This window comes from Rhinolophus ferrumequinum, chromosome X, assembly GCF_004115265.2.
Source record: "Rhinolophus ferrumequinum isolate MPI-CBG mRhiFer1 chromosome X, mRhiFer1_v1.p, whole genome shotgun sequence".
NCBI lineage: Eukaryota > Metazoa > Chordata > Mammalia > Chiroptera > Rhinolophidae > Rhinolophus > Rhinolophus ferrumequinum.
This window is the reverse complement of record NC_046284.1, coordinates 85,793,641-85,817,131: the sequence shown is the minus strand read 5'-3', so window position 1 is coordinate 85,817,131 and position 23,491 is coordinate 85,793,641. Positions and strand designations below refer to the sequence as shown.

The 23,491-nt window shown below is 52.6% G+C and overlaps 1 protein-coding gene across 4 annotated transcripts; it reads left to right on the top strand.

The window, feature by feature from the left end:
* Positions 1–1,053: 1,053 nt before the first annotated feature.
* HDAC6 (histone deacetylase 6) lies at positions 1,054–20,017 on the top strand. Of its 4 annotated transcripts, none has more exons than XM_033112753.1 (29): positions 1,054–1,175; positions 2,251–2,373; positions 2,458–2,586; positions 2,721–2,809; positions 4,635–4,719; positions 4,814–4,854; positions 5,547–5,643; positions 5,787–5,884; positions 6,833–6,937; positions 7,061–7,129; positions 11,394–11,520; positions 11,634–11,699; positions 11,778–11,837; positions 11,915–12,004; positions 12,338–12,444; positions 12,534–12,601; positions 12,846–13,017; positions 13,107–13,235; positions 13,392–13,560; positions 13,837–13,970; positions 14,466–14,534; positions 14,645–14,837; positions 16,337–16,486; positions 17,873–18,047; positions 18,158–18,690; positions 18,777–18,887; positions 19,017–19,163; positions 19,258–19,386; positions 19,595–20,017. In XM_033112753.1, exons 2-29 carry the CDS (start codon positions 2,281–2,283, stop codon positions 19,661–19,663), a joined length of 3,504 nt encoding a protein of 1,167 aa, XP_032968644.1. In that variant the 5' UTR covers positions 1,054–1,175; positions 2,251–2,280; the 3' UTR covers positions 19,664–20,017. The 4 variants fall into 4 exon arrangements, with proteins under 4 accessions (XP_032968644.1, XP_032968652.1, XP_032968662.1 ...); XM_033112761.1 differs by lacking the exon at positions 1,054–1,175 and adding an exon at positions 1,686–1,730; XM_033112746.1 differs by lacking the exon at positions 1,054–1,175 and adding an exon at positions 1,769–2,015.
* The last annotated feature ends 3,474 nt before the right edge of the window (positions 20,018–23,491 follow it).

The window sequence follows — 23,491 nt, the reverse complement described above, 5'->3', positions numbered from 1 at the left end:
AAAATATTACTATCTGGTCCTGCGTCGAAAAAGTTTGATGACTTCTGCTCCACAGAAACCTCTCTTCTGACTATACAGAAAAATGGGCCTTGACACTTACAAGACTCCCTACTCTATTACTTTGTAGGCATCACAACCCCAGAATATTCCTCAGTGTGTATCATTGTATGTGTTTTCTTTGGTGTATGAGGAGGTTTAAAGGTCTTAGGGCCGTGACCCTCTTCCACCAGGACAAAAGACATATTCAGGCAGAAAGAGTGGAAGGGAAGGGAAGGCTGGAACTGGTGTTTTCAAGAGGGTCAGAGGGCCCAGCTAGTGGGTGGTGGGGCTGTCAATCTGTTTGTTAGTCAGCGATGCTGAACCCCAGACCGCTTATCTCTCGGGCCCCAGCCTACAGCCCCGGTAGGAAATGGTGAAGAATGAGAAAGGGAGATTAGGGAGACAAACCGGCCTCCTGCGGGGCTATTTAGACCTGGGGTGGGAGGGAGTTGGCGGGGGGCCGCAAGGGGGCAACTACCCTTCCTCCCAGGCACACACTTTCCATTACAACTTGGGAGCGAAGGTTACTCGGTGGAGGAGACTGACAGGGAAAGCTGCCGCCCAAGAAAAACTCCCCTCCCTGAGTCCCTTCTGTCCCTAGGCACTATTTTATCACAATTTTCCAGATGAGGAAACTGAAGCACAGAGATGTTTAGTAACTTGCCCGAGGTCACATGGCTAAGTCGCATAACCTCAGTTTCCTTATCTGCAAAACAGCCTTAATAATGGGAACTACCTCACAGAATTGTGGCTTACAGCAATGCCTGACACACAATACTTGTTATCATTATCATTTAATACTTGCCCCTACTAAGACTCCTTTCGCCCACCATCCATTTTCACGGCAAGACATTAATAGCTAACACTTGGTAAGTGCGGCCTGTGTACCACCTTCGTGAACATTAACTTAGAAAACCCTCGCTACATTTAGCATCATCACCAATCCCATTTGGCCGCCAGCAGCCTTCCTCCAGTTTCAACCCAGCTCCAGCCCGCCCGCGCCACGTCATCACAGCGCGCCGCGCGGGAAGCTGCAGGGAGGAGGGAAGACGCCCTTTCCCAACTCCCTCGCTTGCTCGCTTGCTCTCTTTAGTCATCGCACGGCACAGTAGCCCCAGATCCGGAGGGCTCCTAAGGTGACTGGACAGGGATTGAGTGACGGCGACCAGGAAAGCCAGGGAGACCGCGGCAAGGGTTGGGGGAGGGGCGAGCTTGGGTTTGAGCGCCGCGTCGAACCGCCGCAGCGCGCTTCGCGCAGGCGCAGCAAGGCCCGCGTCGCGGGCGGACGCGCAAACCCGCGGTTTGTGCGCTCGCGGGAGGTGTGGCCCGCACGAGGGGCGCGGTCCTGCGGCCCGATCCTGGTGTGGGCGGGACCTGGGCGGGCAGTAGAGAGACTTGGCCCAAAGGAAAAGCTGGCCTCCGGCTCCCACAGTCCCACAGGTCGTCGGGAATTGGGCGGTCCTAGCCGTGGGCGGAGTTTGAGAAAAGGGCTGTGCCCAGTGAATGGAGCCGAAGGGATTGGTTGGCGTCAACGGGGGGGGTTGGCGGGAGGCGGCTCCAAACTCGCTGAAGGGGCTTGGGGAAGCGACGGGGGTAGGGTTTGGCGGGGGGTGGGGCCTGGTAGAAGGAAAGGGGCCGTCCCCAGAGGGACAGGGCCTGTTGTAACAGTAGGGGCGGGATCTGGCCAAGTGGTAGGTGCCGGTGCGGCCCGATAAGGGGTGGAGTTAAGTGGTTCGTTAAGGGTGGAGTTGGGGCCGGGGTCGGTCTTGGGTCTGGGTCTGGCTGAGTGAAAGGGTGGGTGATTATCCCGGGCGATTGGATGGAACGGGCGTCTATGAAGAGGCGAGGTCTGGGCGAAGCTGAGAAGAATGAAAGGATCTGGGAATGGGGCTTGGTAGAGCGGAAGGGTTGTGATTTGCTGGAAAGAGCAGGCCCTAGAGTGGACTGAGCCTGGGGGTTAATTGCTCTTTGAAAGGGTAAGACTTTGAAAGGGGAAAGAATACAGTTAAAGGGGTGGAGTCTAGTGGAATGGGCGGGACCAGGTGAATTAGACACCCGAGTGGAGGGAGAGAGCCTTGAGAGAGGCGGAGTTTAGAAGGCAGTGGGGAGTAGGATAGCGGGAGAGATGGAGACTAGTATAGGGGGCGGGGCCTGAGAAGGGGCTGGGATGTGGGGTCCTCAGGGCACCCCAGCCCTTTCTGCACCCCTCAGAACCGCGTCAGGGGTGAAATCTCCCCGACCATGACCTCCACCGGTCAGGATTCCACCACAACCAGGCAGCGAAGGAGTAGGCACAACCCCCACTCGCCCCCCCACGACTCCAGCGTCACCTCGGTGAGGCCCCAGACCCGTCCTGATGAGGGGGAGGGGGAGCAGCCGGCCATGCAGTGGACTCTGACCCTTCTTTCTGTTTGGCAGAAGCGAGGTGCTAAGAAGGGTGCCGTACTCCGCTCCAGCCCCAAACTAGCGGAGGTTAAGAAGAAAGGCAGAATGAAGAAGCTCAGCCAAGAAACAGGGCAAGACCTAATCGTGGGCCTGCAAGGGCTGGTGAGAGTGGCCTGGCCACAATTTAGCCTCCTGTGACAATCAAAATCCTGAGGTTGTCCATCCTGGACAATATGGGATGTTCTCTCTGACTCAGGCCCTAAATCGATCCGTGTCTCACATTTTTTTCCTTGCAGGATCTGAACCTTGAGGCCAAGACACTGTCTGGTACTGGCTTGGTGTTCGATGAGCAGCTAAATGAATTCCACTGCCTCTGGGATGACAGGTGAGGCTGACTCCTCTAGGCTGTCCCCGAACCACACAAATATGCAGACTTAGAGCTACTAGCAGGAACAAATCCTTTCTTACACTAGCCTAGAGACCAGAAGCAGACGATTTAGGGAGGTGGGGCTCAGGCTTGAAAGGGTTCTTTTCATTTAGCCAGCAAATATTTATTGAGCGCCTACTGTGTGCCCCGAGTTGGTGATACAAATGTGTCAAACAAGACAGACAGGGTCCCTCCTCAAGGAGCTGATAGGTGAGTAGAGCAGATCATTAAACACCCAGACGCAGTGTGAAATGTTTAATGAAGGAGGACTTAAGACCACGGGCTTCAAGAATGTTTGATAGGGACCCTAGAGTAGCATCCAGGGTTCCCAGAAGGCATCCTTGAAGAAGCGACGTTTGTGCTGAAACAGGAGAATTCCCCCTCCCATTCGCTCACAACGTGTTGTAATTCATCAGCAAATTCTTTTGGCTCTCTGCTCGAAATGTATTCAGTATCTGACCTTTCTCCTCACTGTCTGCACTGCTACCACCATCATCACTCATCGAGACTTGCAGAGGCCTCCTCACTGGTCCCCTGCTTCCACCTTCTCCCCTGCTGTGTTTTCCACACAGCAACCTACAAAAATACGTACGAGGTGATGTTCTCTTTCTTAAAATCTGTCAAGGACAGACCATTGCCTTCCAGGTGAAGTCCAAATTCTTCATCCCGGCCTCTTAGGTTCCACGTGATCTGGCTCCACATCACCTTGGTGACCTCATGAGCTCATCCTCCCCCCTCATTCGCTTTGCTTCACTTCACCCACACTGGTCCCCTTGCTATTCTTCCAACATGCCAGGCACTCCCTCGACTCGGGTCTTTCCCCTGTCCAGTCTCTCTTCCAGAGATCCGTTTCTACCTTCTCTCCTCCCAGTTAATATGCGTATCTCAAGGAGACTTTCTCAGAGAGAGCTTTGCCTGGTCTTTCCCCTCCCCCCACACCTGATCTTCACGCTCTTCCTAACCCATGCCACTGTTTGCTCATTACTATGTTCATGTGTTTACCGGTTGAGTATCGATGTCTCCTAACCCCGTGGAAGAGTCAGGATGTCAAAAGGCTTCATTATTGAATGTAGATCTACTGTCTCCTGAGGAGCTAGGGACGTGGCCCTGGTCAAAGCAAACAAAACCCCTGCCTTTGTGGAGACTACGTTTTCGAGGCGGGGAGACAGTCCACAAACAAAAAGTAAATGGTACAGTGTGTTAGAGAAGTGCTATGGAGAAGCACTGAAGCAGGAGGGAGAGGAGCAGAAAGCGCAGTGGAGGGGACTCTTCAGTTTCGAATAGGATGGTCAGGGCAGGCCTCGCTGATATTTGAGCAGGGACCTAAAGGAGGTGAGGGAGAGAGCCGTGAAGACATCTGGAAGCAGAGGAGGAGACATCTAGGCAAGGAGGAGAAAAGTACTTCATTTAATGAGATGGGCTCCACGAGAAGGTTTGGAGTAGACGTGGGATACAATCTGATTTGGGTTTTAACCAGTGTCTGCTGCTGTGTGGAGAAAGAACTGTTGGAGGAGTGACGACAGAAGCAGGAAGGCCAGCGAGGAGGTGACTGCAGTAGCCTAGGCAGGAGGTGATGGTAGCAGGAGGGGAGGTGATGGGGAGAGGGGCAGGCCCTGGATACATTGTGAGAATGGAGCCAACAGTCACCAAGGGTGACTGCAAAGCCTCTGCTGTAAGCAGCGATGGTAGGATGGGTGAGAAGATATACCGGGGCACATATGCTGCTCATCCATGTCTGCACATATACCTATGGGTGCGTGTGTCTGTATCCCCGTCGCCCCAGCTTCCCGGAAGGCCCTGAGCGGCTCCATGCCATCAAGGAGCAGCTGATCCAGGAGGGACTCCTGGACCGCTGCGTGTCCTTCCAGGTGAGTACCCCGCCGACACACTGGGTGCAGGGCAGGAGCTGGCAGGACCTGGGCATGGCCAGCGCCTTAGCCCTTTTTCCTTGTGTCTCCCCAGGCCCGGTTCGCCGAAAAGGAGGAGCTGATGTTGGTTCACAGGTGAAGGGTTGGGAGCCTTGTAGTGTTGTGGGGGAGGCCTGGGCCCACCCGGGCAGACTGGATGCTTGGGGAAGAAATGTCATAGGCTCCGTGGCCTTGGGCGGGTTGCTGAGCCTCTCTGTGTCATCGCCTGTAACATAGGGGCTAATAAACGCAAGTTCCTCAGGAGGGTTTGATGTGTTAGGGGCTTAGAATGGTTCCCGACCTATCATCTGCCCAGAAGATGTTGTTGTAATAATCTGGTGTGTAAACAGCTGAGGAGAGAGGTATCAGGATGGCTGCAGGAACTTAGAGTAAGAGGCCTGCTGTGGTGTGGCCCCAGGACATCTAGCTTGGCAGAGGGGGTGTCTGAGCTGAGCTGTAAGAGGATAAAAGAATGAGTCAGATGAAGAGGAGAACTGAGGGAAGGGGGATACCGACAGCTGGAACAGTGTGACCAAAGGCTGGCCGTAGGATTTGGTGTGGCTAGAGCAGAGGGCAAGGGATGTCATGGAAATGAAGTGGGCTAGGGAAGAAGCAGGGAATGTGGCCTGTATCCCAGCTGTTCCCCCAGATTGGCGATTGAGGAGGTGTGACTTGTCCAGGGGTCAGGTGCATGGAGGGCTTAGCTGGGGAGGGGATAGGGCCCTGCCTGGCTCAGGCCCGAGGAGGGAGGGAGGCCCCTGAATCTCATCCCCTGTCTGTGTTTACAGCCTCGAATACATTGATCTGATGGAGACGACTCAATACATGAATGAGGGAGAACTCCGCATCCTGGCAGACACCTATGACTCAGTTTACCTGCATCCGGTATGGATGAGAACCGTGAGAACAGAGGGTGGTAGCAATCCTGGGGTTACCCGTCCCCACCCCCACCCCACCCTGGGGGAAGCAGCTAAGTAGAAAGGGCTGCTCTCTCCCTCACTCCCTTTCTGGCTCCCCACTGTCTCCAGAACTCGTACACCTGTGCCTGCCTGGCCTCAGGCTCCGTCCTCAGGCTGGTGGATGCAGTCCTGGGGGCTGAGATCCGGAATGGCATGGCCATCATCAGGTAGGACCCGCCAGCGTTTAGTTTTTTACATTGTGAAAAATTCCTTCCCTCAAATGTAAAATGTATCGGTAATGCATAGTGTATTCACATGCTTAAGGTACAAAACGGGGTACAATAAAAAGTCTCCCTCCCACCTCTGCCCGAGTCCCCCAGACACCTGCTTCCTTTTCTAACCAGTAACTCATGTGTCCTCCAGAAACAGTCTGTGCCTCTTCATGGAGTAAATACCATATTTCGTTGATTCTAAGACGCATATTTTTCATATTGGCAACATCTTGAAATCCAGATGCATCTTAGAAACAGTGACATCTCAGAATTCAGTTGGCAGCATTTTCTGCTTTGTCGTTGGCATGTGAAATCATAGTACATCTTACCATCATTGGCATCCCAGAACTGATGAGATGCGGAAGACAGCGCCTTTCTCCTCCCTCCCCTTTTTGTAGGGGAGCTCTCCAGCACTCAAATGCTCCCTTCCAAACTGTACATTTTCCACCTAAACATCTTGGAAAGCTTTCCTCTAACAGTTTCTAGCTTAGACCCATGTAGAATACCAATTTGCCAGCGTACACTAAGTTAACCAGCTCCCTAACGTTGGCCATTTTTTTCTTCCCAATCATTTGCTGTTTCCCAAAAATGCTGCAGCAAATATTGTCCATTTACAAACATGTTATTTCACACTTTTTGTTAGCTAGGCTGTGGGCTAAGGCCCCAGGAATAGAAGGACGGGGTGTGAAGGTGCACGCATTGAACATTTTAATGAGCATTAAGCTGCCTTTAGGGGGAGAGCAGCAGACGGGTTGAGGGGCTGAGAGCCCCCGTTACTCAGTTCCTGGCAGATTGGCAGGCATCAGCACTGGGGGGGTTGGTAGCCCAGGAGCAGAGGGCAGGGGAGAGTCCATCTCTGCAGAGGAGGGCCCCCCAGTCTGTGGCTTTCCCGGTCCTGCCCAGGCCTCCGGGACACCATGCCCAGCACAGTCTTATGGATGGATATTGCATGTTCAACCATGTGGCCGTGGCTGCCCGCTATGCTCAACAGAAGCATGGCATCCAGAGGTCAGTAGCAAGCAGCAGGGGTGGGCGAGATGGGGTGACATGGGGTGGGGGAGCCGGGTCTGGCCACTTCCCCAGAAGCACGTGGATCCTCTTACATAGCATCCCCCACTCTCCCGCTCACAGGGTCCTTATCGTGGATTGGGATGTACACCATGGTCAAGGAACACAGTTCACCTTCGACCAGGACCCCAGGTATGCCCCAAGTGCCACCCCAGATGCTAAGACTCGCAGCCACCTCAACCCCTTAGAGGCCCAGCCAGAAGGGGTCCGGGAGGGAAGGGAAAGCATTCACGTTCATTGGGTCTGCCCTGGGACCAGGATCTCGGCCGCTCTCTGCTTGTCTGCTCTCTTAATTGCAGTCCGAGGCAGGGACTGTTGGGTTCCCCATTTTATAGATGGGGGAACTGAGGCTTACACGGTACAAGATCACACGGAGAAGAATGGGAAGAGATGAGATTTGAGCCTACAGAGATGTTGTTCACCAATTCACCCTGGAGCTGGAATGAACCTCAAATTACTACTTTATTTTTTTTCTAATTATGACTGCTGCAAAGAACTTACTAAAAAATAATATAGAAATGTCTATAGCAATGAATCTCCTGTATTTCCCATTACCTCAGAAGTAACTGTTGATAGTTTAGGTTTTATCCTTACAGAATTTTTCCTATAGATGTATGAAGATTCATTACCGTTATTATTAACACATTGCCAAATAGGATAATCCTCTACATGGTCTTTGGCAACTTGCTTTTTGTATTTTTTTTTAATTTATTGGGGTGACAATTGTTACTAAAATTACATAGGTTTCAGGTGTACAATTCTGTATTACATCATCTATAAACCCCCTTGTGTGTTCACCACCCAGAGTCAGTTCTCCTTCCATCACTATATATTTGAGCTTTTTGTATTTATGGCATGCAGTGGACACTGGTCTATGTTACTGTCCCTAAAAGGCACCCTGTTCTTTGTAAGAGCTATCCAGTGTTCCGTGGTATGACTGGACATCTGGTCATTTTAATTCTGGGACATTTACGATACTTCCCAGTTTTTGCTATTACAGACAGTTCTACAGTAAATAGTCTGGTAAATACATAATTTTGCACTTCTCTGAGTATATCTGTAGGATGAATTTCCAATCATGGATTACTGGGTGAGAGGGTTGGTGTGCTTTAAAGTCTGGGATCTAATGCCAAACTCTCCTCCAAAAAGGGTACTAGCTTACCCTTCCTGCAGAAAGTGATTGAACGAGTTCTCAGTAGGGGACACTACTAAGTAGTTGTTGTTTTATCCAGCCTTCTACTGAACCAACTGCGTAGAATACACTTTTTCCCCATAGATACTGAGCTCCTGTGGTCCTTTAATCTAATCTAGGTTGGCTGTTGTCTAGACATTGCTTTATCACTTTCTATCATTCAGTGTTGCTGACATGTCTGATGTCAATCTGATTTTCATTCCTTTCTGAGTGATGTATTTTCCTCTCTGAAGGTTTTACGTTCTTCTCTTTATCCCTGGTGTTTGGAACTTTCACCTTGGCCCCTCATTCTGCTTAGCAGTGGGTAGACATTTCACATCTGAAGAGTCATGCCTTTCTTAAATCCTTGGAAGTTTTCTTCTATTAGATCTTTGATGATTTCTTCTACTGTATTTCTTTATGGTCTCTTCTGTTGGTCAGATGTTAGACCTCCAGGGTTGATCTGTGTGTCTTATTTTTTCTCTCTTGTTTTCTGTCTCCTTTTCCTTTCACTCTATGTCCTGGGAGATGACCACCACTTTACCTTCAAAGCCCTTCTATTGGATTACGTATTTAGATATTCTTTTAATCTCCAAAAGCACTTTCTTCCTCTTTGTTTCTGTGCCCTCTCATTCCTGATCTTGTTTTTATAGAGTAATAATTACAAGAGTTTTCAGTTTTCTTCAGTTTTCCTCGAATGTCTAGCAATCCTTATTTGGCCATTTATACCTAAGAACGAAGCACTGTTGCAGGTGGCTGTCTTGGGGCTACTTTGCTGTGATGCATGTGGGTCTGTTTCCTGAAAGGCATTTCTCCAGGATGGTGGCAGGAAATGTCCACTGACAGGTCTCAACTTTAGGGAGTGTGGGCAAGGAGCCTGGCATTAGATGGGATCCTGCCAAATTCCAAAAAGGGGGGGCTCTTCTTGGGGTGACATCTCTTATTTCCCCCTTAACCTTGCCAAAGGTTTGCCAATTTTACTTATCATTTCAAATCTAGCATTTGGCTTTTTTAGCCATCTTCAGTTTTTATTGTTTGTTTTTTTATACTTCATTATTTTTTCTGTTTTTATCTTTATTAATTTCTCCATGTGTTCTTCATTTTGTTCTTTTCTGGCTTCCTGAATTGAATGCTTTGACATTTATCAACTGATTGGCCAATCTTGTTTCATCTATACCTGCCCTCGCTGCTGCCCTCTTGTATTATTTTGAAATTAATCCCGGATACCAGATATCGTTTCTTCTGTAAATATTCCAGAACATATCTAAAACATAGGACTTTACAAAAAAAAAACACATAACTATAGTATCGTGCCTAAGCAAATTAACAATGATTCTTTAATATCATTAATCTTTTGTTTGTTTGTTTGAATAAATGCATTGGAGGCTCTGGCTGTTATTTTGTGGAGATAGTGTTGACGGTGTGCATGGATATGGGGAAGTATGAATGTATTCAATGCATTCTTCCTCATGATTAGCAATGTCTAGATGAAAAAGAATTTATCCTTGGCCTTCAATCTCCCAGCTCTCCATCTCTCAGTCTCTTAACTCCAACAGCCGGGTCCTGAGATGGAGACAAGTTGGACAGTCCTTAAAAGACTGTTATGAAGATAAGGAAAACAGGCAAATTAAAGCTAAGTAGTTAAAAGGAACAAGTAAATTTAGTGAATTGGTCATTGGGCGAGTTGGCTATTCAGGATTCATTTTGTGTGCAGTGACCTGGATCTGTGCTTGATTTCTCCAGAAGGGAAACCCGGGTCATCCCCGCAGGCCTCTGGAGCCTCTTAAGTACCTTCCAGGGATTTGTTGAAATCTCTTATTGTCTGACTCCTTCCTCCCATTTTGTCTTTCTGGGCGGATACTCGTTTAACATTCCTTCACTGTCTTTTGACAGGGTCGGAGGAGAGTGAGGTGGTAAACCGGTGCCATCAGCGCACCGTTCCTTCACTGGAAGTCAGCTGAACTTATTTTAAAATCTGTTTCCTTTATAAGCTTAGTTTCCTGGGTCTTATTTTTTCTGGTGACTCTGGTGACTCTCTTGTGGGGTGGCTTTCTTCAAATCTTTTCTTTAGTCTTTTCTTCTCCCTGATGATAATATTTATGTTCTACTTTGTATTTCTCCTCCTTTAATGGTTAACTTCGTTTTTAAAAACTTTAGAACTGATATTTATCAGAGTCAAAACAAAAAATCATCCCCCACCTACTCCATACCAGAGCTTTCACTTGGGTTGCATTCCCTAATTCCAAGATATTTTTCTTCAATTTCAAAAATCTTTTTATACGAATTGTCTTACATTTCACAACTACATTATCAACATTTATTAAAATAGGGCTGTCAAGTGTGTCTAGATTCATTGCTTACCACTCTTTCTTGTATTTCCCTAAAAAAGGGGTGGGGGAAATGCTGCCTTAAATCCTTCCTGGAACAAGGCAGGGAGCCGATAAACAGATGGATGGATGCATGAGAGATTATTCATTTGGAATGCCTCAGTCAGAATTAAGCCCTCCCACAGTTCCCTGCTGGGCTTTCTGGACCATCATCTCTTTTCAGTATCTATTCTGTGTGTCAGTGCCCCTAACTGCTTTGAGTGCTCAGTTTCTCACCTACACAACAGAAGAAGTAGCAGAGATAGTCTGGGAGGTATTGGGAAGAACTGCCGCCCTCGCTGGCTTCATGGAGCCCTAGCCAGCATCCCCATTCCAGTTCCACACACAGAACCAAGTGCCACCCTCCTAACCCTAGTCCCCAAGTCTCACTTCTTTCAGGGGAAACACTGAGCTCCTCAGCCTGGCCTGATGCTCTTGTCAGCCTTAGCTGGCCCCTGCCACTTTAGAGCCGCATGCCCCCTGTGGGTCTCCCGACATGATGGGGTTTGTCCTGCTGTTACCACCTTGGTCACAGGGGCAGGTGGGTGGGCGGGCGTGATCTACAGTCCCCACAGGGTCAGGAGCCCTCAGGGACTAGCTAGCTCTCAGGGTCTCAGAGCTGGGCACTGAGCGGGGCAGCAGTGTTTGCTGAGGGAGGGAGTCCGGTAAGACATGAAATGAATGAGTGAGGTGGATAAATAAGTGGAAGAATGAATGAATGTGTGAATTAAAGAATGAATGGGGGAAGTAATGAGAGAATGAATGAGCAGTTGAGGGAACTGGTAGCTGTGGGTTGTGGGGGGGTGTGTGGGGGGATTGACTCCTCAACCCTCTGCTCTCTTTTTTTCTCTGCCCCCAGCGTGCTCTATTTCTCCATCCACCGCTACGAGCAGGGTCGGTTCTGGCCGCACCTCAAAGCCTCTAACTGGTCCACCACAGGTTTTGGCCAAGGTCAGGGATACACCATAAATGTGCCTTGGAACCAGGTCAGTGTCTGTCCACCTTTTGCACCCAGAGTGAGGCCCACACCCACCCTTCATCCCGTTTGGGGCTGAGGGCAGAACGTCCCCATCTCACCGTCGTGTGCCTCTGTCTGCAGGTGGGGATGCGAGATGCCGACTACATTGCTGCTTTCCTGCAAATCCTGCTGCCGGTCACCCTTGAGGTCCTGGGGGTCTAGGGTGTGACGGTGAGGGATGGGCTTTGAGGGCAGGTGACCTCATAGAGTCCTTTCCCCCCTCAGTTCCAGCCCCAGCTGGTCCTGGTGGCCGCTGGATTTGATGCCCTCCAAGGGGACCCCAAGGTAAGATGGGCTCCCTGAGATGGCAGGTGGACAGAAGGGAACTTCACGGAGCCAGGCTGACTCTACATTCCCCCTAGGGCGAGATGGCCGCCACTCCGGCAGGGTTCGCCCAGCTAACCCATCTGCTCATGGGTCTGGCAGGAGGCAGGCTGATCCTGTCTCTGGAGGTGAGTGACTCACTCGGTCTCTGAGCCAGTGGATTCTACAGAACATAAGAACGAAGCTCTCAAGTCTAGGAGAAGTTCCTGCCCCGGCATTTCCACGTCCTAGCTGGACAACCTTACCTGAGTCGCTGAACTTCCTCGTGCCTCTGCCTTCCTTATGTAAAATGGTCAAAATACTAATAGTAATCACCTCCTAGTACTGTTCAGGGAGTGAAATGAAGTCACCCAAATTCCTTGTTGGTTGACATGTAGTCAGCACCCGAGTAGTAGTATTACCACCACCCTTCCCCGGTAATGTCTAGTTCTTTCCTGACCCCCCTCACACACTTCTCCTAGGGTGGCTACAACCTCCGTTCCTTGGCTGAGGGCGTCAGCGCCTCGCTTCACACCCTCCTGGGAGACCCTTGCCCCCTGCTGGAATCCCCTGGCGCCCCCTGCCCAAGGTGAGTCCAGGTGGAGGAGAGGAAACATGGGACCCTCACTGCGCACCCCAGGGGCATTGGGTCACACTTTCTCCTCCCCTTCCCTCCAGTGCCCAGTTGTCACTGTCCTGCACTCTGGAAGCTCTGGAGCCCTTCTGGGAGGTCCTTGTGCGATCAGGTAGGAGGCAGGGGGTGGGCTTAGTGGGGAGGAGGTCAGCGATGGAAGGAGCCCTGGGGGGAGACTCTTCCAGACCCCTCTCTGACTTTCCTGAGCTGCCTCACTGGAGGAGGGTCAGGCCCTCTCTCTCCCTGGGTCCTGGCTACATGCCTCCCACCCCTTGTTACGTTCAGGTAAACTGAATTCCAGAGTATTCCAGTGATCCAGAGTGAGGGAGTAGGGTGAATGTGGTCTCCCTTTCCAGATGATACCCTGGAGGAGGACAGCGTGGAGGGGAACAATGCGGAGGAAGAGGAGGAGGAGGAGAGGCCGTGGCAGCCCCCTGTGCTCCCGGTCCTGACGTGGCCAGTGCTGCAGGCTCGCACAGGGCTGGTCTATGACCAACGGATGATGGGTCACTACAACTTGTGGGACAAGTATGCGGTCAGAGGGCCAGGCTAAGTTGTCAGGGGTCCCTCCCCCTCCTCAAGCACTAAGCCCTGCCTCTGTGTTCCCCATCTCACAGCCACCACCCCGAGATGCCCCAGCGCGTCTCACAGATCATGTGCCGTCTGGAGGAGCTGGGCCTTGCCGAGCGCTGCCTCATCCTGCCCACACGTCCCGCCACGGATGCTGAGCTGCTCACCTGCCACAGGTCAGACCCTCGTGCCTAGGGTGGGGTGGGGCCTCGGTGCACACGTTCCACCTGGGGGCTGGTGCCTGGCGACGCAGAGCTGCTGGGGGACATGGAAGGGGCTGTGGAGGGGACAGAACCACCTGACTATCCCCGGTGCCCTCTCTCTGCCTCCAGTGCTGAGTATGTGGGTCGTCTACGGGCCACAGAGAAGATGAAAACCCGGGAGCTGCACCGCGAAGGTGCCAGCTTTGACTCCATCTACATCTGCCCCAGCACCTTCGCCTGTGCAAAGCTGGCCACTGGCGCCACATGCTGCCTTGTGGAAGCTGTGCTGGCGGGAGAGGTGCGTCTGCTTTGGGGTGGGGCTCCAGCTCCAAGACGCGGTCCTGGTGGGGGGAGAGAGGTGGCTCGGAGAGAATTGGGCAGGGCCTGGGGAGAGGGCAATGGGGAGGAGACACCTGCTCCCCAGAGGCCTTGCTCACGGGGAAGTGTGGCCAGACGGGTGGGGCTGCGGGGCCGGGAGCCCCTAGAAGCTGGTAGTGGGAGGATGGGAGAGAGGGAAGAGGAGAGAAAGCAGTTAGGGCAGTGGTCTGATCTTGGCTCCCTGCTCCTCCTCCAGGTTTTGAATGGTGTTGCCGTGGTGCGTCCTCCAGGACACCACGCAGAGCAGGACGCTGCTTGCGGTTTCTGCTTTTTCAATTCTGTGGCTGTGGCTGCTCGCCATGCCCAGGCCATCAGTGGGCATGCGCTGCGGTGAGGGATCCCACCCCCACCCCCAGCCCAGTGCTTACCCAGCAGGCCCCGTGCTGCCCCAGGACTTACCCAGAAACAGCCAAGGGTCCAGTTGCCCAGTACTTCCCCATAAAAGGACCGAGGATCTAGCCTCTCAGTGCTTATTACTCAGAGAGGACCCCAAGATTGCGGCACCCACGTGCTTATAAAACAGAATCCAGGGTGCTCCCCAGCATTTCTCACCCCTGATTACTATCCCGACAGAACCCAGGGTCCAGGTTCCGATGCTTCCCCACGCGGGCTGGGGTCTGTCCGTGAGCACTTGCTCAGGATCCGGGCTCAGCTGTCATCCTTACTGTCATAGGACCCCCAAGCCTGCCACCCAGCACTTTCCCTAGGGACCCAGGATCCTGCCACCCACAGTAAATGCCCCTGCAGGCAGATCCTAGGGGTCTAGCCCCTGCCCTCTCCTAGCGGGCAAGTGTCCTGGGTAACTGAGAAGCTGTCCCTCTCCAGGATCCTGATCGTGGACTGGGACATCCATCATGGTAATGGAACTCAGCACATATTTGAGGAGGACCCCAGGTGAGGGGCTGGGCAAGCGTCGGGGTGTGGCTAGGGAGGTGGACGGGCCATGGCTCAGGTGCCAGGCCACTAACCAGCCATGGCCCCCCTTCCCACCCCATCTCCGGCAGCATACTCTATGTTTCCCTGCACCGCTATGATCATGGCACCTTCTTTCCCATGGGGGATGAGGGTGCCAGCAACCAGGTGGGCTGGGCTGCAGGCATGGGCTTCACCGTCAACGTGGCCTGGAATGGGCCCCGCATGGGTGACGCCGAGTACCTGGCTGCCTGGCATCGTCTGGTGCTTCCCATTGCCTACGAGGTACACTTCAGGGTGTATGTGACACAGCTGTGTGCGTGGCAGCGGGGGCGTATGTGCCTGACTTCTGGGTGACTGATTCTGTGAGATGATAGACAGCAACGGGGATGGCGGGCGGCTGCGGGTGTGATGCTGTGATGGCCTTTGCGTATGTCTGGCTGCATGTGACCCTTCTCTGTGCAACTGTGAGAGGCTTCTGGGTATGGGGGCGTAGTCTGCATGTGCCTAGCTGTGTACATGCCGCATGCGTACATCATCACCAGTGCCTGTCTCTGTGATGGAGGCCCCATCTGACTGTCATCTCTGTGGGATTGCGTGTGCAAGGTGGGTAGGGGTTTGAGTATGTGTGTTCAGCTCTGTGCAGGTGGCTGTTTCTACCGTTTCTCTCTGTGATGGGTGCTCTCTCTGTGACAGCCAGTGTGTGACTTTCTGCCATGTCGGTGGCTGTACATGACAGTCATCTATCTGTCTGTCTGCTATGGCTGTTTGTGTGTCTTTTTCTGACTGGGGTTGGCCTGTATATATTTGCCTGACTCTGCATGAGTGGCTGTAGGTAACCACCTTCTCCATGGGTAACCTGTGTGTGTCTGTGGAGGATTGTATGTGTGTGACTAACTCTGAGGCTGGATAAAAGCGCCATCTCTGTGACCTCTGTGTAGACATGCATGTTCAGATGTATGTGTGTCTGACGATGCACAGTGGTTGTGACTACCTCCTGTGTGTGTGTGTGTGTGCGTGTGCGTGCGCATGTGTGTGTGACTATGTAAGCAACCACCTTCTATGGGTGCAACAGTGTGTGTGTGGCTGTTGTGACTGTGGTGATGGCATGTGTGTGGTTGTGTCTGCGCAGGGGTCACTGTGGATTACTGACCCCTCTGAGAAACTGTGTGTGTGCATGACTAGTACAATGTGTAGTCTGGTCTTTATGGGACTGATTGTGTGGGGGTGGGTGTGGCTGTATGTGACCGTCTTCTGTGTGTGGCACTTGCATTCTCATTTCTTGTGATGGAAGTATGTGTGTACCTCTGTTTGGTCCCAGGGGTATAAAACCCTGTGTCTTGCACATGTGTGTCCCATGTTTGACCAGGGAGGGGAGCGTGTGCCTCTCGATCTCACCCTTGGGTATGTGTATGAGGACATATCTCTGTCTCTCTGTGTCGCATGTCCTCATCTCTTGACGGTTGAGTCTCCACATCTCATGACTCTACCTTATGTCCCCGTCCATCTGTTTCTAGTGTTTCATGCCTTTAGGTCGGTCTGATGTGCCCAAGTCTCTGTTGATGCTTCTCATGTATCTCCGCCTTGTGTCTCCACATCCTCCCCTTCCTAGTTCCAGGGCTCTGGTCTGTGTCTCCCAGACTCCAGGTGCCATGTCTGCATCTCTCTGACTTGCGTCGTCATGTCTTCATTTGTCCTTGTCTCAGTGTCTCTAGGCTATGTCACCTGCTGCCTACCCAAGCCCCTACCCTCATATCCATGCATTTCTTCTCTCCCTGCCGCAGTTTAACCCAGAACTGGTGCTAGTCTCAGCTGGCTTTGACGCGGCACGGGGGGACCCACTGGGGGGCTGCCAGTTGTCACCTGAGGGCTATGCCCACCTCACGCACCTGCTGATGGGCCTTGCCAGTGGCCGCATTATCCTAATCCTAGAGGTAAGTCTCTCAGTCCCTCTTCCCACAGTGGGGGGTGATTTGGAAGACTGGGAGTCCTGCCCTTTCTGCTGGCAGCAACACTTGCGGCTATTTCCTAAAATCTCCTTTGAGTGTCTCCACCTGGGACTGTTGGCATATACTGGGCGTTAATAACACCAGCATGAACAAATTTCATTGAGCACTCACTATGTCCAAGACACTCTTCTCAATGCTTTATATATATTATTAATTCATTGACAAAGCAGCCTTCTGAGGTGGGGTCTGCTGACCTCATAATTTTCCTCTCTCAAGATCAGAGAAACTTAGGCACAGAGAGGTGTGGTGACGAGCCCGAGACCACACTTTTAATAGTGGCAAAGCCAGGGCTTGAATCCAGGCAGCCTGGCTCCAGAGTTTATGCTTTTTACGTCTGCTTGAACTGCCTCTAACAAGTTCCTGAGACAAAGTAAATTCACTGACCTTTTGTAAATGACTCAGTGTCGCTGCCCCCTAGGCCTCAGTTTCCTCATCTATAAGATGGGGCTGGCTAATTAATCATGGAGGAGGGCCTGGCATATGGTGAGCACTGTAGAAGCGCTGTAGCTTCTTAGTATTATGCATTGTTCATAGACTAGTTTAACCCTCTCAGCAATCTTACGTATTTGTTTTCACTACTTTACAGATGAAGACAGTAAGTCACAGAGATGAGCTGGGTGGTAAAAAGTCCCACACTGTATCCAGACGACTTGTGGCAGCGCAGGCTGGTGGTTAGGAACAGGGACGCTTTCGTCACATAGCCCAGGTTCCAAGCCCAGCACGGCCTCTTCCATCATTATGGCCTCAGACAAGTCATCTAACCACTCGGAGTCTCAGTTTCTTTATCTGTAAAAAGAGCAGAGACTGAGGTCCCTATAGAGCTTGAGAAAAGGGGGTTCCTGTACCAGGTCAGGACGGGTTCATATAGAGAGAAAGACCAGTTGTTCCTGTACCAATTTGGGGCAGGGGTTTCTGTGTGGATGCAGCCAGGGGCTCCCATACTGTGAAGGCAGGTTCTTGCACAGATTGAGCACCTGTGGTTTGAGGATTAAGTGAGTTAATATGCATAAGGTCCTTAGAATAGGGCCTAGCACGTAGCAAGCACTTAACGAACGGCAGCTGCTACTGTTACCGTCAGTATTGTTATTGTGGTTACTATTATCTTGCACGTTACATCACAATTTATCCCCCTCAACAACCACCTCACACAGTGGGTGCTGCCCATCTGACAGATGGTTCTATTCACTTGTCCCCAGTCCCCACCCTCCAGACTTGCAGGGCCCCGAGGCAGGTATGGGAGGCAGGATATCTTGCTTCCCAAATTCCCTGAGGCTAGCCAACATTCCTTTCCCTCCCCTTTTCCTTCAAAAGGGTGGCTATAACCTGACATCCATCTCGGAATCCATGGCCGCCTGTACCCGCACCCTCCTTGGGGACCCACCACCTGTGCTGACCCTGCCACGGCCCCCACTATCAGGGGCCCTAGCCTCAATCGCTGAGACCATCCAAGTCCATCGCAGATACTGGCGCAGCTTGCGGGTCATGAGTGAGTAGGCGTGGGGAATTGGGGACAAGAGGGGCTCAGGAGAGGGCAGGGACTAGCGGCAGGAGAGGGGATAGCACCCACACTCAAGGCTCTCCCTCCTATGGTTCCAGAGGTGAAAGACAAGGAGGGACCTTCCAGTTCTAAGTTGATCACCAAGGAAGCACCCCAACCAGCCAATCCTGGGTCAGCCGAGGGGCTGACCACACTAGAGGGGAATATTCTGGACACAAGCATGGGGAAGACCACCTTGGCATCATCTGTGCAAGAGTCCACTCCACCCCAGACCAAGTCAGAAGCAGCTGTGGCAGAGCTCACTCAGGACCAGTCCTCAGAGGCAGCCGTGCCGGACCCGACCACCTCAGAGGGAGCCGTGTCGGACCCGACCACCTCAGAGGGAGCCGTGCCGGACCCGACCACCTCAGAGGGAGCCGTGCCGGACCCGACCACCTCAGAGGGAGCCGTGCCGGACCCGACCACCTCAGAGGAGGCCGTGGGAGGAGCTGAGCTGATCCAAACCTGTCCAGCTTTGTGCACAGACAACCAGACTCCTCCAGCCTCACCTGTGCAAGGAGCCACACCTCAGAGCTCCCCCACTAAGCTTACTGGGATTCTCAGGATCTTGGAACTAGACAACAAGGCTCAGGTAAGGCCCGCTACCACACCCAGGTAGGGGGAAGAAGGGACAAGAATCAGGCCTCTCGGATACATCTCTTGCCTCTGTGTGTCCAGGGGTCCCCACAACCTCAGATCCCAGAAGAGGAGAGGCTACTAGGAGAGGCAGCTGGAGGTCAGGACGTGGATGATTCAGTGTTGATGCAGGTCTTTGGGGACACTGACCAGGTGAGCTCAGGGAGAAGAGGGGACTGTGGCTTCCTTCTCTTGCCTATTTGTGCTTCAGGTAGGAGCATGTAATGAAGGAACGTATAATGGGGAGATAAGTCCTTAGCTTACTCAGTTTCACCCACCCAGGCCATGTTTTACGCTGTGACACCACTGCCCTGGTGTCCCCATTTGGTGGCAGTCTGCCCCATTCCTGAAGCAGGCCTGGACGTGACCCAACCCTGTCAGGACTGTGGAGAATTCCAGGAGAACTGGGTGTGTCTGTCTTGCTATGAGGTACGCAACAGGAGGTGGATGGGTGGGAGGTCGGCCCAGGAACAAGCCACAGGTGGGTGCTGATCCATGCCCAACACTCACGCCCCAACCTCAGGTCTACTGCAGTCGTTACGTCAATGCCCATATGCTCCAGCACCATGAAGCCTCGGGACACCCGCTGGTCCTCAGCTATGTTGACCTTTCTACCTGGTGTTACCAATGTCAGGCCTATGTTCACCACCAGGTGGGTCCTGGGCAGACCCCCTAATGTGTGTGCACTCCCTCCCTGCACACACATACCTCCTGTGATGGGGTAAGGGGGAAATGGAGGCCCTCCTGCATGTGGAATAGTCCAGGAGACAGGGTGGTTGAGAGCCGGAGTGGGGGCAGCCTCCTGGCTGAGGTAGAGGGGGTCCCCACTCTCTCTCACCTACCCGCTCTTGCTTCCTCAGGCTGTCCTAGATGTGAAGAACGTCGCCCACCAGAACAAGTTTGGGGAGGACATGCCCCACTCACACTAACTCCCAGGACGTGCTCCTTTTCACCTTGAGGCCCAAGATAGCCCAGCCTTAGCTCATTCCAACCTGTACCTTGGATGAGCCTCCATCCCATCCTGAAAACCCTTTACAACTCCCCAAGGGTGCTGATTTCATTGTAAATACCTGTAAGAGGACTGTGGTGAGGAATTGTAGCTGTGCCCACTGCCTACTCCTGGGACTCCATTTATTCCGCCCCAGAAGGAAAGGGGGGCAAACGGGGAGCAGCTCAGTGTCCCTAAGAGGGGACTGATATCAAGAAGATGCTTTGGAGAACGGGGGGATCAACTGGCAGATATGGCAGGGTTGCATATGTAATAAAATACAAGCTGTTACAAAAATCTGGAGAAAGTCTTTTAACTTTGAGTGGATAGAGAACTCCACACTCCTGGCCAACAGGGCTGATGAGTAATGAAGGATGAGGGCATGCGTCTTTATCGGGTCAACCCCTTTCCCAGCCAGTACCCAAAAAACTAACTGGAAATAGAGCAAGCAGCTTGACTGGTTCCACAATAGAGTAAATGGTGGAATCCATGAGAAAATCAGTGCCTGTCTTAGAAATAGGAGCTTCACAGCCAGTCCCAGCTACACCCTAGGCTGAGAAGGCAAGAAAACTATCAGGAAGTGTCCTCACCGGGCCTCAGTCTCCACACCTGTCTTTTTGTCCTGATGGTGGGGAGTGGCCAGGTGTAACATACTTAGATTTGGTGGTCACGTGTAGCTTCCTGGGGGAAGTAGTACCTACCATTGACCAGAGGTGGGGAATTGGAGGATAATTTGGGGGTTTTATGTCTCCCAGATAATGAGAATTAATTTGGCAACTCAAAGGAGTCCATAGCTGAGGTTTTCTGGATTTTTTCTTCATGGCTATGTTATGACATGAAGATGACCACCAGAGCTCCAGCCAGTCAAGAAAGAAAATGGGGAAGGGGAAGGGGCCTGTGGCCAGCTCAGTCCATCCTCCTGTTAAGGTGCATTTTGGATGACACACACAGTAACCCATGCTTACATCTCATTGGTCACAACTGTCACGTGTCATAGCTGCAAGGGAGTCTGGGAAATGTTTTAGCCTTGAAGTATGTCCGCCTCAAACCAGGTTCTTTCTGCCCTGACAGAATAACCACTCCTCCACAACTCTTTACCTCCAGGAACGGACACAGCCCTCTCCCGCAACGGATACAATCCTGTCTGGCACCTCTTCCCCTTCAGGAACAGACACAACTCGCTCCCAAGCTACCAAAAAGCCTGCTTGGGGCAGCACAGGCTCCATGGCCTCAACGAGGCCCTGCCAAAATATTTCCCAAAGTCTGGCTACTCAGGTCAAAACTCCGACACACACACCCTCCCCCCCACCTCCCGCACAATAAAAACCCGAAACCGCAGCCCAGATGGAGGCCAGGTAAGGGCGAGGTGCCGCAGGACGCTGGCGCCCGCCAGAAAGTCTGGCTGCCAGCAACGAGCGCATCCCGAGCGGACCTCCTTGGTGCGCACCTGCCGGCGGGGTCAGGACCTGCGCTCTCCCCAGGGCGGGGGGATGAGGGGAGGGGTTTCGTCTGTGGAGGGGCCTGAGGGCGGGCCCACGCGCATGCGTACCCCTGGCCCCCGCCCCCGCGCTGGGGCGAGCGCAGCACCTCCTTTCCTGTCAGTCCTGTCAGAGCTGCGGCGGGTTCGGGTCCCAGCGCAACCTCCTCTCCGCGGACTGAGGTGAGCCAACCGGCTGGGCCCTAGCCCAGACCTAAGCTGAGAGGGCTTTCTGCCTAGGGCTTTGGGGCGCAACCGAGGTGCGGTTTGCGGGGAGCCCTTCCCCTGCCATCACCCCTCCTCGGGGGCCCGCCACCAACTCCCGGACCCCCGGCGGCTGGCTTTGTGGAGGCCGAGCTGGGCCCCGCCGCGCCGGTCGGGAAGCGGGACCGGGCCTCAGGGTGGTGGCGTCTCTTCCCCCGCCCTGCCTCGTCCCCCCTAAAGAAAAACTGGCCGATTTGGTGCAGACTGAGTATAGGGTCTGGTCTTTGAGGTGAAACTTGGGGGTTACCCCTCCCTGCCCCAAGCTTTCCACCACACCTGGCTTACTCAGGGGAAGTGTAACCTGGTGAGGTTATCCGGAGCTGGCCCTGAAAGGGGAGTCGTAAGGGCTCACATTGGGGTGGTCCCTCAACCCCCCACTCTCCCTGAATCTGTGCCCCCCCCTCACCCCCAGGTCAGTTAGGCGAACACAAAGGACACACAAAGGCTGTGGTCCAGGCAGCGGGGATGGGGGAGGGGTCGCGGCGGGGTGGGGGAAGGGGGTCAGAGGGTCCCGAGGCCCCGACAGTGACACTACAAGAGCACTTTCCACAGCAAGTTTCCTCTATTACTTGAGAAGGGTGACACCTCTCTTCCGTTGATCTGCGATGGGCTGTGGGACCTCGGGCCCGTCGCCGTCGCCTCACGTTTCTGAGCAGCCTCCTGTTCCTCATTGATAGAGAGGCACGAGCTAGGCTCTCGGTAAATAATACCCACTGCTTTGGGGATCCTAGTCACCGTCATGGCGACCTTTGCCAAGAGGGAGGAACCCATCCCACCTGTCCCCACCCTTAAATAATGGCGACCTCAGATTTCCATCTGCTCAGGCCCCAAACTGAGGAGTCATCTTTGACCCCCTCCCCTGCCCCTTAAATCTCTCAACAAATCCTGCCGATTAATTCCACCCCCAGAAAATAGCGGAATTCGACCTCTCCCCTTCACAACCACTGCCGTCCCCAGCCGGGGCCACTGCGGGGGCCTCCTCACTGCTTCTGCCCTCGCCCCCTCCTCAGTCGTCCTCACAGCTACATCTTCTCCCTTTCTCCGTCCCCGATGTTTGGGGCCCCCGGAATTCTGTCCTCTGTTTACCTCTTTCCTCATCACGGCCCCCTTCTTTCTGTGCCACCACATCCAAGGACTATTTTCAGGGATCTTTCTAGGCTGAGGACCCCACAGCTGGATCCCCGTCTGGGACCCTGACCTCCAGGTCCCAAACTCAACAGAAACCCCCATCTACCCCCAAACTGCCATCGCTCCCGGCAGTTTCCAGAGAGACTGGTAGCAGCCATGAAGATGCTGCATTTCCTGCGGCCACACACTGAACTAAGTCCAGGATGTGTATTGAATGAGTTAACGGTTATTTGCTATTAATAGCTAACACTAATTGAGCGCCTGCTGTGTGCCCATCCTCTTCTAATTGCATGGTAATTTACTTGCTTATCTTGTTTATTGTCTCTTCCTCGCTTTTAGAATCTAATCCTCCCAAGGCCAGGGACTTCATTTTGTCACTGCCAGATCCCCACCCCCATCTTGGCACCCATCACAATGCCTGGCATGCAGGAAGCTTCTCAAAGTAATGAAAGAAAATTAAATTGTAATGGAAATGCTTACATTAATCGAGCACCTTTTGTATACTTATCACCTGTTGCTGAACTAGCCTGATGTCTGTCTTCCTGACTAGATTGTCACATTTTTGAGGGCTCGTGTGTGTTTTCTATTTTCCTCCACCTTGCCACAGGTAGGTTCCCGGTAGCAGTATGCTGAATAAGTAATAAAGACTGAATTCTAGATAATGGCTAACATACTTCACAATTTCTTTATTTATTTGGTTCATTGTCATCATCTTTCAGAACATAAACTCCCCTGGGGCAAGAATATTGCTCATCACATACTGTATGACAGGCATTGTGCTGGACTGGGGTTCAGTGGTTCAAAATTCAAAATCAAAACCAACAAAATCCCTGCCTTCCCTCCGGAATGGGGCAGGACTGCCAATAGGCAGGGGTTTCTTTTTGGGGTGGTAGAAATGTT